Genomic DNA, 13,674 nt, shown 5'->3' on the forward strand with positions numbered 1-13,674 from the left:
AGAACATCAAATAAGAGACAGATTCTGGGTGCTTCTGTTGACAGGGACCTCGCATTATGTAGCACCAAGTGGAAAGCAATCAGACGCTGCATTGATCCGAAGCATTTTTAACTGAATTCTTACTTGATCTATTCTAGACTTTAAAGTGGGGATCTGTCTCCACCGGTGCTGGCATTTGGCACTCTCACAGCCAAAGCCTTCTTCTGTCCACCCTGTTTCGAGTGCTAACAGCTTTTCCGCAGGGTGAAAATCATCTTTCTTAGACACACTTTATGGTAAGAGTGGGCGATATGACAAAAATATATCACGATTCTCAAAAGCATTTCTGTGATACGCAGTAGGTATTACGATATGCAGTGAGGGGACAAGCATTCAGGCTCTTCTGTTGTTATTTAATATACTTCCAGTGCATATATAGCCACTTTAGTTTTACACGCACAATGTTTTTCTTTATACTTACAAATATGAACAAAAAAGTATGTATTCATAAGCATAACCAAGGTGTGTGTGTGTGTGTGTGTGTGTGTGTGTTTTTATATATATATATATATATGTGTGTGTGTGTGTGTGTGTGTGTGTGTGTGTGTGTGTGTGTGTGTGTGTATACACATAAAATTGTCTTCAATTCCCCAGGGTTACAAGGTTCCCTCTGATGATCCCACACTGTCATAATTCTCCATCAGTTTTCAATAGCATTCAAGTCAGTACACCAAGTAGAAGGCTAGGCCATGTAAGTCTTGAGTTATTTTGTCTGTATGTTTGGGGTCATTGTCTTGTTGAAACATCCGTCGTCTCCCCAGATTCAGTTTCATGGCCGATGAGATTAAATTCTCCAGTATGTCCCGGTACATCACTCCATTCATGTTTCCTTGGATAAAGAGTAATGCCCCAGTATCGTTTGCAGAGAAGCAGCCCTATATTATGTTGCTCTCACCTCTGTAATTCACTGTGGGTATGGTGTTTGTGGGATTATACACACATCCCTTCTTTCTCCAAACATGATGAGCTGAATTATTGCCAAAGAGTTCATTTGTTTTATCTTTTGTTCCAAAAGAGGTTTGATTTGCCTAAATGCTTGTGTGCAAAGACAGTGAGAACTTTAGCTTTCTGACTTAAACTTCCTTATCATTAGTCAGAGAATGTGTTGTGAAACTTGGGAAATTGTCAATGCTCATTTCCCCTCACTGTATAGGATCATGAAGAAACTTCCAGAAAAACCATTAAAAATTAATAAATGTGTTTATACACACACACACACACACACACACACACATACACGCACATGCTCGCTGAAGTCTTTATTAGGAACACCTGCACATTCATGCAGTTATCTAATCAGCCAATCATGTGGCAGCAGCGCAGTGTATAAAAATCGTGCAGATACAGATCAAGAGCTTCAGTTAAGTTTCACATCAAACATCAGAATGGGGAAGAAGTGTGATCTCTGTGGCTAACTGTGGCATGGTTGTTGGTACCAAATGGGCTGGTTTGAGTATTTCAGAAACTGCTGAATGGTGTGAAAAACAAAAAAACACTGAGTGAGCGACACTTCTGTGGGTGGAAAAGCCTTGTTGATAAGAGAGGTCAGAGGAAACTGGCCAGATTGGTTCGAGCTGCCAGGAAGGATATAATAACTCATATAATCACTGTTTACAACCGTGGTGAGCAGAAAAGCATCTCAGTATGCATAAGACCGAAGCTTGCGGTGGACGAGCTACAACAGCAAAAGACCACATCAGGTTCAACTCCTCTCAGCCAAGAACAAGAATCTGAGGCTCGCATGGGCACGAACTCACCCAAACTGGACAGCTGAAGATTAGAGGGAAGAAGAGGGGGGAATCACCTGGGCTTTTTCTAATCTTCAACTGTCCAGTTTATTTGAGTCTGTGCTTATGATATCCTCAGGTTCTTTTTCGTGGTCTTCTGCTGTTGTAGCTCATACACCTCAGTGTTTGATGTGTTGTGTGCTCTGAGATGCTTTTCTGCTCACCACAGCTCTAGAATGTGCTTATTTAAGTTTCTACAGACTTCCTGTCAGCTCAGACCAGTCTGGTCATTCTCCTCTGATCTCTCTCATCAAGTAGGTGTTTCTGCCTGCAGATCCTCTGCTCACAGGATGTTTTTTGTTTCTCACACCATTCTGTGTAAACTCTAGAGACTGTTGTGTGTGAAATTCCCAGAGCATCAGCAGTTTCTGAAATACTCAAACCAGCCCTTCTGGTATGAACAACGATGCCACAGTTAAAGTCACAGAGATCACACCTTTCCCTTTTCACCTTGATGTGAACATTAACTGAAGCTCTTGACCTGCATGATTTTTTTTTTTTTTGCATTGAGCTGCTGCCACATGATTGGTTGATTAGATAATGAATGTACAGGTGTTCCTAATAAAGTGGATGGTGTGTGTGTGTGTGTGTGTGTGTGTATATATTTAACAAATTGACAAAAAAATCAGCAACATCCAGTCAGTTTGTAGTTAAAAAAAATAAATAAATAAATTCATTAGTTGATCAAAATAGATCACAGTATCTGCAATACCTCAAAAGTGTGACAGTTTATCATGATATTGATATAAAATCATATCGCTCAGCCTGACTTTAAGTGTGCAGAGACTGTTACTGGTGTCATGGGATCACTCAAATACAACTTTTTTGTGAATCTGTTTAGTCCATAAGAAGAGAAACACCTATCCCAGGACATTATAGCAGCTCTCTTAACATTCCAGAGTGTGAGCCTGTTGTCTGGTATGAGAAAGAATTCAGAGATTTTAGTATAATTAGAAAAGGGGCTGGAGAAAGCATCGTTGGCCATATTTGAGGCTAACGTCGCTAACAAACGAGAGCTGGTTCCTAACTACTTTTGTGTTCTCGCCCAAACTTTATCCTCACATTGATGTTGAATAGACTACAGCGTGTTATAAATTAGAAGTGCATAACGATATGTTCTCTGTGAAGTAGACACGGAGAACTGTGAATTGTGTACAACAGCCAGAGAATATAGTAGGATGTTACCAGCACTGTCTATATATTATGTAGTCATTGTTAAAGTTAGCTATACCAGTTGCCTGTTTGTGTTTATTGATAGTGCTCTTATTAAGATTTAAGCTCCTGATAGTTTTAATAGAATTTAGACCAGTGAATAATGGTGCTCTCCTACACTTTAAACAAGGAAAGTGCAGCTACACATTTCTAAGTACAGACAAGATTAATAAACTCCCCTACAAGGTTTGCTCATTTTGCTTTCTGTGATGTTTGAACTTATTCATTTATAGCTTTGAGGGTGAAAAATGAAATTTAACTTCTCTAAAGCTTCATGTGTGGAAGTACTTGTGTAATTCTCATTAACGCGACAATAGAATAGGGTAGTATATATTTACTCAGGTACATGCAAGATTAGAATCGTACATTTCAAGGCAACTTCAGTTTGTAATGTTGGCATAAACTGTAAAGATACATTTAGATCTGTAGTCTCAGGAAGATGCCTTACTGGTTTGACTCTACAAGTTGTCTCAAATATAAAGGGAACGATTATAAACATTACCCATCTTCTCAGTGGGTTTAGAGAAACAATGTTCTTTTCTTGCATTCTTTATAGATCATGAGGATTTCTCCCCTTTTCTAATGTCTGCCAGCTTTCTCTAGCCACGTTGTGTGCATTCTGTACCTGTATTTTTTCTTCACACTAAGTTATAAAGATGATCGTAGTTATATGTAAAAGAAAAGTAACTTTGTTGCATTGCTGTTATATTGAATGACCAAACTTCCACTCTCCACATAGAACAGTATAGGATGATGGTGCAATAAGTCTTCACCAGTGTTCTAATTGCTGTTGTTGGTGCTGGTTCTATTGCTTAATGAAGTGTTTCTAATTAAAAAAAAAAAAAAAAAAAAAAAAAAAACTTGTTTGCCTCAATCTGTTTGTGTGTCAATTTATTATACACCTTTTCAGGTTTGGTGTTCAAATGAACATCAGTCTTACATGTGCCTCGGTTTACACATACATACACTTTAGTAGCTGACATTAATTAGTGCATTAGAGATTAAATTATTTTATAAAATGACTACTCGTTTGCTGAAAATGTCGCCGTGTGACTGTTGAAGGAGAAGAAGAGATGTCGCACTGAGCATGGACTCTCTGAACTGTTTTGTGTTGCCACTGCAGAGCAGTACATACTGTTCATATCTTATCACAGCCTTGGCCAGAAATGGGCCTGACTGTTTAGGAAGTTGCCTCTCACCTTTCTGCTCTGAAATATTTGTGGAGGGAATAAAAGAATTATTGTAGAAGTGTTTGCTACTCTGTTATTGGACTATACGTTCCACTTGCATATTAAACTAAAATGGCATCAGTTAAAGAATAAACACTGAGTGGTGATGTTTAAAAGAAACTTGTCAGCTATTAAACTATTCTACATATTATGTACGTTACATATTTCAACCCTTCTATATGCTCACTTTTTCTTATTTTAGAAATGGATACCGTGCCTATTTGTGTCTGAGTGTTTTCTTTTCTTTTCTTTTTTCTCACTGGGGGAGGGGTTGTCTCATTCGGCTAGGCTTGCCAGAACAAAGACCTTGAAAAACTTCAAAACATTTGCAGCTGTGTGTGTTCTGCAGTTGTTGTCCAGTCATACTGAAGCATATCTCAGTTTCCAAGTCGTTCTGTTGACAACTGGGGCAAAGTCTATTTCATGACAGAACTAACTAGCAGGATTCACCTGCTTTACCTGTGATTAGTAATGAGTATGTTATAATGAAAGCATTATTATTAGGGGGCCAAGTACAGAATATCCATAGGCACCCTATTGTAATTTGTATGTTTTCTTCTTGAAGAATGCAGCCTGTAGAATGTTTCATACACATTTTAATGAAATTTAGCACAGTGATAGAGGATTATCCTACTTACCTTCACAGCAATTTTGGCGTTCACCACTCACCGCTCTGGAGTCACCAGAAAGACAAATTTGGACATACATTTACAATAATTACTCCACAATGCAATGTTGTACAAACTCAATTCAACTTTTTTTATTTATTTTTTATTTCAATTTTTTCAAATTTGGATCAGAGCAATGTGAGGCTAGCCTGAACCTTTTTTTTTTTTTGGCATTAGATTTTTGAAATGCTGGAAAGTTTATCCATAACATGCAAAAGAATTTGACTGAAAAGACAAACAGGAGGTGAGGACATGTCAGAAATTATGTGATATATTTAGACCAAACAGTTCCTAAGGGATTAGAGAAGTTTTATTTAAATTCACCTCTAGGGAGCTCTCTAATTTACAAATGCTCAACTTTTGAGCCGCAAAGCATCAAATCATGATTCTTCTTTCTCTTGATTCCCTGAAAAGTCCCTGAGCGTTCTTGATTTGAACACTTGAATATGAACAAATTTGTGATTTGTCCCACCAGGATGTCAGCTATTTTGGGTTTTAACAAGGACTGTTTTTTCACTTGTTCTGTTTGATATACAGGACAGTTCATCCATACCAAAAGTGCGTTTGACTGCCAAGTCACCAAACAGGAACAATCAGCATTTCTGTGACACCAAACCTGTCATATATGTTTAGCACCGTGTCCTGCTCTTAACAATCTTTGAATTTATTTGTAACTTGGGAGGGTTACTAAAAACAGGAAGTGAGGAAGTGAATACCTCAGCAATGGCTTGATGCAATGCCGTCAAATTTAGGCAAATCATTGCTTGCTATTATTATTATTATTATTATTATTATTATTATTATTATTATTATTATTATTATAGAATTAGACCAGTCAGATTTGGTCAGATGCATGTATTTTAGAAAAATAAAGCATCTCTCTATATATATACAATTTTAATACATTTTAATTAATACATCAATGAATTAATTTTAATAATAAATGCAATCAATCAATGTATTCATTTTATTTAATACATCCAGTATGTTTTACAATGTTAATGTGAGAAATGACATGAACAATTGGATATAATCCATGAAAAAGAAATGACATGAAAAACGATCTGTTGTTTGTTATTATTTTTGGAAGGCCTTAATCTTTGTTGTCAACTCAAGCTATCAGCTTTTGATTTAATGCACCCGGTGTCAGCACAGTAATCCATTGTCTGTCTGACTTGCGTTATCTTTCTGTGGTAGGCTATTATAGTGTTTCTCCACATTCACACCGTCTGCTTCGACCCCCTTTATAAAACAAAAGGCACACATTAAAATCCCTCCATTCAAGGACATGGTACTCTGAAGCTATTTTGGCAGCCTGTTTCCTTCAGGAATGCAGAAGTTGTGTATAAAACTCGTTTCCATTGTTGAACCTCTCCCAAACAAGGACTTGACACGGTTGTGACTAAAAGGAAATGGGTGTGAAGATGTGCTTTTGGCCGTTATTGCTTCTGCCGCTGACGGTGGTCACAGGGCCACTGGGTAATGCAGAGACAGAGCTTAACCCAAGCGAGGACTTCATGCCAGTCCAGTCACAGTCAGGTCAGTCACCTCCAAAATTCTGATTGCTTCTATTTTCTTCAGATTTCTATAGGTGAAATCTAGCATGTAGCAAAGCCTTGGCTGAAATTCTGACTTTTGATAGGACTGGAAGTTCGCACTGCTGTAGGAGTATTTTATTCAATTAGCTGCCTATGTGCAGTATCTCCAGCAGTCTCACTAACGTATTGTGCACCTGTTTACAGGACAAAACAGAACTGAAAGGGAAACGCATGTGCGCTCTGGAGGTCCTGCCAATTGCATGCTTTCTCCCTTAAAGCAACTTTTGGAGGACATGCCATGTGTTGTGGAGAAACAGCATCACCCTGATGCACTACGTGAGGTCCTCCTTGCTTTGCAAAATGGCTGGAGTAAGGACAGTGAGCTGGTGAAGCAGGAATTAGCTCAGTTTGGATTTTGTTCACATTACGATGGTGTGCAGTATTCACAGTTTTTATCACGAATAATGCACATGGTGCAGGAAGGGAATAATGGCCCAGAATCTTTGCGCAGCAAAAAAGGTACCAGTGCTCTAATTTAATACTACTGTGGATATACATTTTCAAGTAATGTACATATCTGGTCAAAGACAGTGGTATAGGATTGTTTTTTATATTTTTAATTTTCTTAAGAACATTGGGATGTTGAAGAGGACGGGACTTTCACAGTGACCCTACACTTTGCAGAACCTGGGAAGTGTTATCAACAAACCACACTGGCTTCCATGATGCTCCTGTTTTTTATTGACTCCTGCAACACAGATGAGTTGAAGATAAAATTCAGCAGTCATGTCCTTCATCCAAACAACCAGGTAATACTACTGCTACTACTACTACTACTACTACTACTACTAATAATAATAATAATAATAATAATAATAACTTAATATGAACTCAATAGTTCCAGTTTACTGATCATATCATCATGGTTGTGATGTTTTGTTTTGACAGTTGTTTCTCCTTTTTCATTTTTTGCCAGACAGTGTGTGTTTCTCAGGCAACACATTTCCTGGTTCTTACAGGAGTTCAGACCGAGAGCTTGAGTCTTGAGCATATAAAACTGAGGATGGAAGTTCAGCATGACAGTGGTGATGTCATATTTTCTGTAATTAATATTATAGCTAGGGCTATTCATGAAGGTCAATGTATGTAAATGTTTGTACTATTTTTAGGGAAGAAAATAGGTTTGTCTGAATTTCAGGCCATCATGGATCGGAGGAACACCAGGTCCAATAATACACAGAGTCCGGTGATTCTTTTGTTTCCCAAAAGATCTGACAGTGAAAATGTACCTCATTCAAATGGGTATGTTCATAAGCAATCCCTATTCACATGTCACAGCTATAAAATATAAATATATTTAAACTATAAAATCTAAGACATATATAAATAAAATATATATAAAATATACATTTTGCATCTCTTTCATTGAAGCATTTCATCGACATACTCTGATGTAGCCCTCTGCCCTCTTCCAGAACATTTCTCTTCTTGTGTGAACTACAGAAGTTCTTAAATGAAGTCTCCCCTGAAGGAAATCCACTACTTGTACAAGATGAGGTCAGGACAGTCAGCCCCAGTGTTCTTCACTCTCTGCCTCCTTTAACTCTTGGAGTGTCTTCAAGCGAGTCCCTTCTTCTTGAGCTTGTCAATTCCTCAGGCCCAACTGTGTTCTACTTCCCCCGCCAGAGCTTGGGACTGAGGACCCACCGAGTGGAGCTGGCCCTAAAGCCATCACTGCTCTCTGTGCTGAAATTAAAACTAGATGAGGCTTTAGCCCAAGTGCGGATGGAAGAAGTTGGACGTGGTGCAATAGATAAGCTGCAGATTCTCCGTGTTCTCAGTGCACTTCCTGAAGATGGAGAAGAGCTGGAAACAGGTGATCAGTTTACTGTTATTGCTGTCTGTAAGTTACTGTAAATGTCCATTTTAAAAACAGGAAGCTTAACTAAGACATAACTTTATCTCATCTACAAAGGTTTGGAGAACCAACGTGAGGTCCAGTACAGAGCCCTCTTACTGCTGAAGGCCTTACAGTCTGTGCTGAGTCTTTGGGCAGTAGAAAGAGCGCAGAGGGCAGCCCGAGCTGGCCAGGAAGGACCCAGGCTTAGTCAGTGTCACCTTGAGAGTTTCACTGTGTCTCTGGAGAAGTACCTTTTGGAACCTGCCACGGCCAACATTAACAACTGTGAAGGAGCGTGTGGTTTCCCCCTGATCAACGGTAACAACCATGCCATCCTACTGAACAGCCACTTCCAGAGTGGACAGCCTCTAAATCGTACACTCTGCTGCGTGCCCGTGGCATATGATGACCTGTGTGTGATTGAGCTGTACAGTGACTCCACCACCATTTCTTACAAAACCAATATGGTAGCTAAGGAGTGTGGATGTCGCTGATAATATCAGTAATGATATAAACACATATGTATATTATATATATGATAAAGATGCCTCACACATTACCTTATATTTCATTTATTTTTGCAAGTGTGCACATTTTTCTCAAAAATACAAAGTGCAGACCTGTAAGCTACTGCTATACTCTTAGACAGGCAGAGCATATCCAATCTGTCAGTCAGGAGAAAGTGTCAGAAGCACAGCTGTGCAGTGACATTTACCTCTTCTGAAGGTAAAACATCATGTGTGGATTTGCCCAGTTGTGTTTCCTGCACACACTGATACGGTCTAAAGTCCAGAGTTTCTGCTTTCTGAGGTGAATGATGATATAAAGTACTAGTATTATTTACAAGAGTGATATTGTTGAAGAATTTTTCAAATTCAGGAATTAGATGTACTCATTAGACATCGCATAAGACTTTTAGCTAAACCATTTTAGTGTGTATAATAAGTCAACAAACCAAAATAATGATGCAATAATTATCAAAGGCTACAACTAGACATTTATAAATGTCGAAGTGATTTGTGTTCAAATTTAGTAACATCAGTGCTTGTGCATGCTTTTGAATCAACTACATATGATAAATAGCACCAAGATAACGTATCTAAATGTCTCATTTGTTATGTATTTATAGGTTTTGTATATCTGGAGATATCAGCAATAAACAAAAATATATCACATTGTCCTTATTCAAGATGTAATGATTACTCATTTATTTGACTCTTATCATATTTCTTGGTTTTGCTCTATGTATAAAGTTTTTTAAGCTCTTGTTCCCCTCCAATTATGGGCCTGTTAGCACATTTAATTCCTTTCTTTTAGGAGTCTCTCAGGAAGTCTCTTCCGGACTCCTTTGGGCCTTTCTCCAGGTTGCATGGCTGCTCTATTTTTGCTAAACTGATCAATTTCATCATCTTCTCCCCAATTCCAAAATGCCAGAGTGTCCCACCACGATTCTTCAAACTGAAAAAAAACAGAAAAATGGAGAGGATTTATTACTACAAGCCTCTAAATTTAAAGCTACTGTTAGTCAGGGGAGTTTTATAATACCTCATCCTGGACATCTGCCTCTTCTGCCACTTCGAAAAAAGGCTCCAATGTCTCTAAAAACACAGGTAATGAATATTTAAAAAAGATGCTATTATAGGCTGGAAGACCTGGAGAAAATGTCTTGAACAGTACATATGTAAATGACTCACCTTTTACTATTTCAGCCCCAGAGCTGAGCACCACAATGGCCACTGCCAGCAATATGCAGCGGTTCAGGCTAATTCCTTTCCATGGGTTTTCTACCTCACTCAAAGATTTAATGGGTAGAATCCGGCTATATTTCTCTATGGGATGAACAAACTTTATATACACTCACTGTCCACTTTATTAGAAACAACTGTACACCTGCACATTTATGGAATTTTCAATCAGTTGACATCAAATTTCAGAATGGGGAAAAAATATGATCTCAGTCATTCTGATCGTGGCATGACTGTTGAGTTATTCATAAACTGCTGATCATCTGGGATTTTCACACAGTCTGTAGAGTTTACACAGAATGGTGTGAAAAAGAGAAAAAAAAAACATCCAGGGCACAAACTCACCCAAACAGGACAGTTGAAGATTGGAAAAAGACCAAGAATGTTTGTTCTTGTTTATCCAGTCTTGAGCTGTCCAGTTTCAGTGAGCCTGTGCAAACTGGAGCCTCACATTCCTGCTCTCAGCTGACAGGAGTGGAACCTGATGTGGTTTTCTGCAGGTGTGGCCCATCCACCTCAAGGTTTGGTGTTGTACATTCTGAGATTTTTCTTCTCACCATGGTTGTAAAGAGTTTTTGAGTTACCATAGACTTCCCATCAGCCCAATGCACTCTGACCGCTCTTATGAATAAGGTGTTTCTGTCAGAACTTTTTGTACCATTCCTTATAAACTGTTGTGTGTGAAAATCCAGGAGATCAGCAGTTTCTGAAATACTGAAACCAGCCCTTCTGTAGGTGTTCCTATTAAAGTGGCCGGTGAGTGTATAAATGTGAATAACTGTCACATTTACAAATAACATGGTTATGTTCCTAAATAGTGATATAATCCTTGGCTTAGAATTACTGTTTTGTTTTTGTAGTTATTTTTTTGTTGTGATTTGCTTCATTATGTTTAATCAGCTGTTGAATTGAGGACAAAATCCACTCAAGCTGTTTGTAGTGTTACTATTACAAGGATACAACTTTCACCCATGATTTTTATGCATTCAAGGAAAGGCTATGTTAGCAATTTTTTCATCTGCTAATATTCAGTATTATGTACAGTACAGTAACATCAATGATTTTAAAGTATTATTATAAAAAAAAGCATTTATTAAAGCATTAATAAATAATTCCAATGCTAACACTTTCAGAAGCTAGTCCTGGAGGGCCACAGCAAAGATTAGCATAACACACCAGATTTAGCTCATCAACTAATATCCAAGGCCAAATCAGTTGTTTTAGAAGAGTGAAAACACAACTCTGTAGTTTGGAACTACTGAATAAGTCGTTTCATGTGCATAGATGCCATAATTTTTCAGCAATGCATCGAAATCGGCTGTATGAGTCCCACAAGACTTTCAACACGGCTTAAAATAGACTTTAGGGTGAACTGCAGAGAGCTAAAATGACATATACAAATACATGTATACATAAATATGCATCTGTATATAAAGAATTGGAAGTAATGATCACTATGATATGGAAATGACTCGTTACTCACCTGGCATGATGAGGGAAAGAGTGGATATTGCAGACTTGGAGTGTCAGAGGCTCATGTTCTGCATCAGAAATGGGTCTCTGACTGACAGGCACAGCTGAAAGTAGATTAGAAAAAAATCAAAGGCAGCAGGCAGCGCAGTAAAACGTGGCCTGGCAGGGCAGAAATGCTTTCACTTTACTACTGAGATTTAAGGTTTGTCCCGTGTGCTCTTTTACCATCTCCATAAATACTGAATGTAGTCATTATAAATTCTTTTCACTTTGAAATAAAACCATACAGCATGTGCTTTCTACAAACTGGGTCTCTAGCAGTTAAGTAGATGGAGATTTGTTTCAAAACAACATTTTAATTTTTTTTGTTTGTTTGTTTACTCCTTGAGACATTTTTTTAAATCATGTTCTAACTATTGTCCATGTTATTTAAATGAGTAAAAAAAATTAAAAAAGGAAAAAAATGAGCTATACCAGTGTTTTCCCTGAACAAACACCTGTCCTCCTGCAGGACTTTGCTGTTAGGTAATGAATATAATTAGGAGTGTTCGAGTAGAGAAGGAGCCTCTGTGCAGATCAAGGCAGATCTTCTACATGATGCTATATATATAACGTTTCATTTAAATGTGAAGAATGTGGCTTCGCAGGCAGGCATCTTAAACAGAGTAAACACCTTTGGTTTATACTGTTATTTTGTGTTTTACTATTGTTTAACATTGTTCTACTTTTAGTGCTATGGCATGTGCATTGTATAAAATGTTTACGTAACTAAATATCATTTCTATAGCATTTCATATTTATGGAAGCTTGTTTACTCCAGGTATGAGAAAATAATAAGCAGATTTCAGTAAAAAGTCGCAACTGCAAGAAAATTGAGAGTTTATATTACACAAATTTGAATTACTATTTCACAATTATGAGTTTGTGCGACTTTGTGTTTCCACTTACTCCTACCCCTAACCGAGCCACACCAACCCAGCAGACACACCATGCTGTTCAGCCTGAGACGTTCTCTCCGAGGGGCCCTTTCTCGCAGGCAGGTTATACTCCGTGTGTTCATGTGCGGTTTGATTATTGAAGTCACAATTATGCGATGTTTAAAAAGTAATCTTGAGATAAAACGTTGTAAAAGTATTTACTAGCAGTCACATTATAGTCACAATTCTGTAACTCCATCCATCCTCTGTACCGCTGATCCTACACAGGGCCTCGGGGCACAAGGAGGGGTGGCAGTCCATCGCAGCATGAAATCGCACACACACACACACACACACACACACACACACACCCTACGGACAATTTAAGAAATGCCAATCAGCCTATGACGCATGTCTTTAGACTCGGGGAGGAAACCGGAGTACCCAGAGGAAACCCCTGAGGCACGCGAATTCACACACACTCACAGGGAATCAAACCCCCAACCCTGGAGGTGCGAGGCAGTCGTGATAACCACCTGTTCTGTAATTCATGACTGCAAAATTTAAATAAAAAAAAAATCAATTCTGTGATAACTCGTAAATGCATGAAAAAAGTTGTAGCTGCTTGATGATGTCTCATAACTGTGAGGTGAAAAGTCACAACTGAGTGATTTTATCTCACAGCTACAAAATAACGTCACAGTTGTGTAATATCTCACAACTACTAGGGAAAAAGTCGCAGTGAAGTGATAATGTTTTGCATCCGCAAGAACCAGTTGGAAGCAGTGAGATGATACCTCACAACCACGAGCAGGTACCAGCGAATGAGATCTTGATGAACTGAATGAGATCTTGATGAATTGAATGAGATCTTGATGAACTGAATGAGATCTTGGTGAATTGAATGAGATCTTGGTGAACTGAATGAGATCTTGATGAACTGAATGAGATCTTGATGAACTGAATGAGATCTTGATGAACTGAATGAGATCTTGGTGAATTGAATGAGATCTTGATGAATTGAATGAGATCTTGTAAACGTGAGAAAAAAGTCGCAGTTGAGTGATAATAATATTTCACAACTGCAAGATAAAAATATCACAGCTGTGAGATAAATCCCTGTAAAATTATCTCATTTGTGGCAGGAACAAGCTTCTGTATCTCTC

General features: G+C 38.2%; 1 protein-coding gene across 2 annotated transcripts; it reads left to right on the forward strand.

The window, feature by feature from the left end:
• The first annotated feature begins 5,924 nt into the window (after positions 1-5,924).
• amh (anti-Mullerian hormone) lies at positions 5,925-9,557 on the forward strand. Of its 2 annotated transcripts, none has more exons than XM_026947292.3 (7): positions 5,925-6,474; positions 6,678-6,992; positions 7,104-7,282; positions 7,450-7,575; positions 7,672-7,775; positions 7,949-8,349; positions 8,449-9,557. In XM_026947292.3, exons 1-7 carry the CDS (start codon positions 6,348-6,350, stop codon positions 8,865-8,867), a joined length of 1,671 nt encoding a protein of 556 aa, XP_026803093.2. In that variant the 5' UTR covers positions 5,925-6,347; the 3' UTR covers positions 8,868-9,557. The 2 variants fall into 2 exon arrangements, with proteins under 2 accessions (XP_026803093.2, XP_026803092.2); XM_026947291.3 differs by having other exon boundaries at positions 5,927-6,474; positions 7,450-7,558; positions 7,643-7,775.
• Positions 9,558-13,674: the final 4,117 nt, after the last annotated feature.

Source organism: Pangasianodon hypophthalmus, chromosome 11, assembly GCF_027358585.1.
Source record: "Pangasianodon hypophthalmus isolate fPanHyp1 chromosome 11, fPanHyp1.pri, whole genome shotgun sequence".
Taxonomy (NCBI): Eukaryota; Metazoa; Chordata; class Actinopteri; order Siluriformes; family Pangasiidae; genus Pangasianodon; species Pangasianodon hypophthalmus.

Coding starts and splice junctions, on each gene's coding strand:
- amh (XM_026947291.3), top strand. CDS start 6,348: ATGGGTGTGAAGATGTGCTTTTGGCCGTTATTGCTTCTGCCGCTGACG. Junction 6,993..7,103: donor ATCTTTGCGCAGCAAAAAAG/GTACCAGTGCTC, acceptor AATTTTCTTAAG/AACATTGGGATGTTGAAGAG. Junction 7,559..7,642: donor GGAAGTTCAGCATGACAGTG/GTGATGTCATAT, acceptor TACTATTTTTAG/GGAAGAAAATAGGTTTGTCT.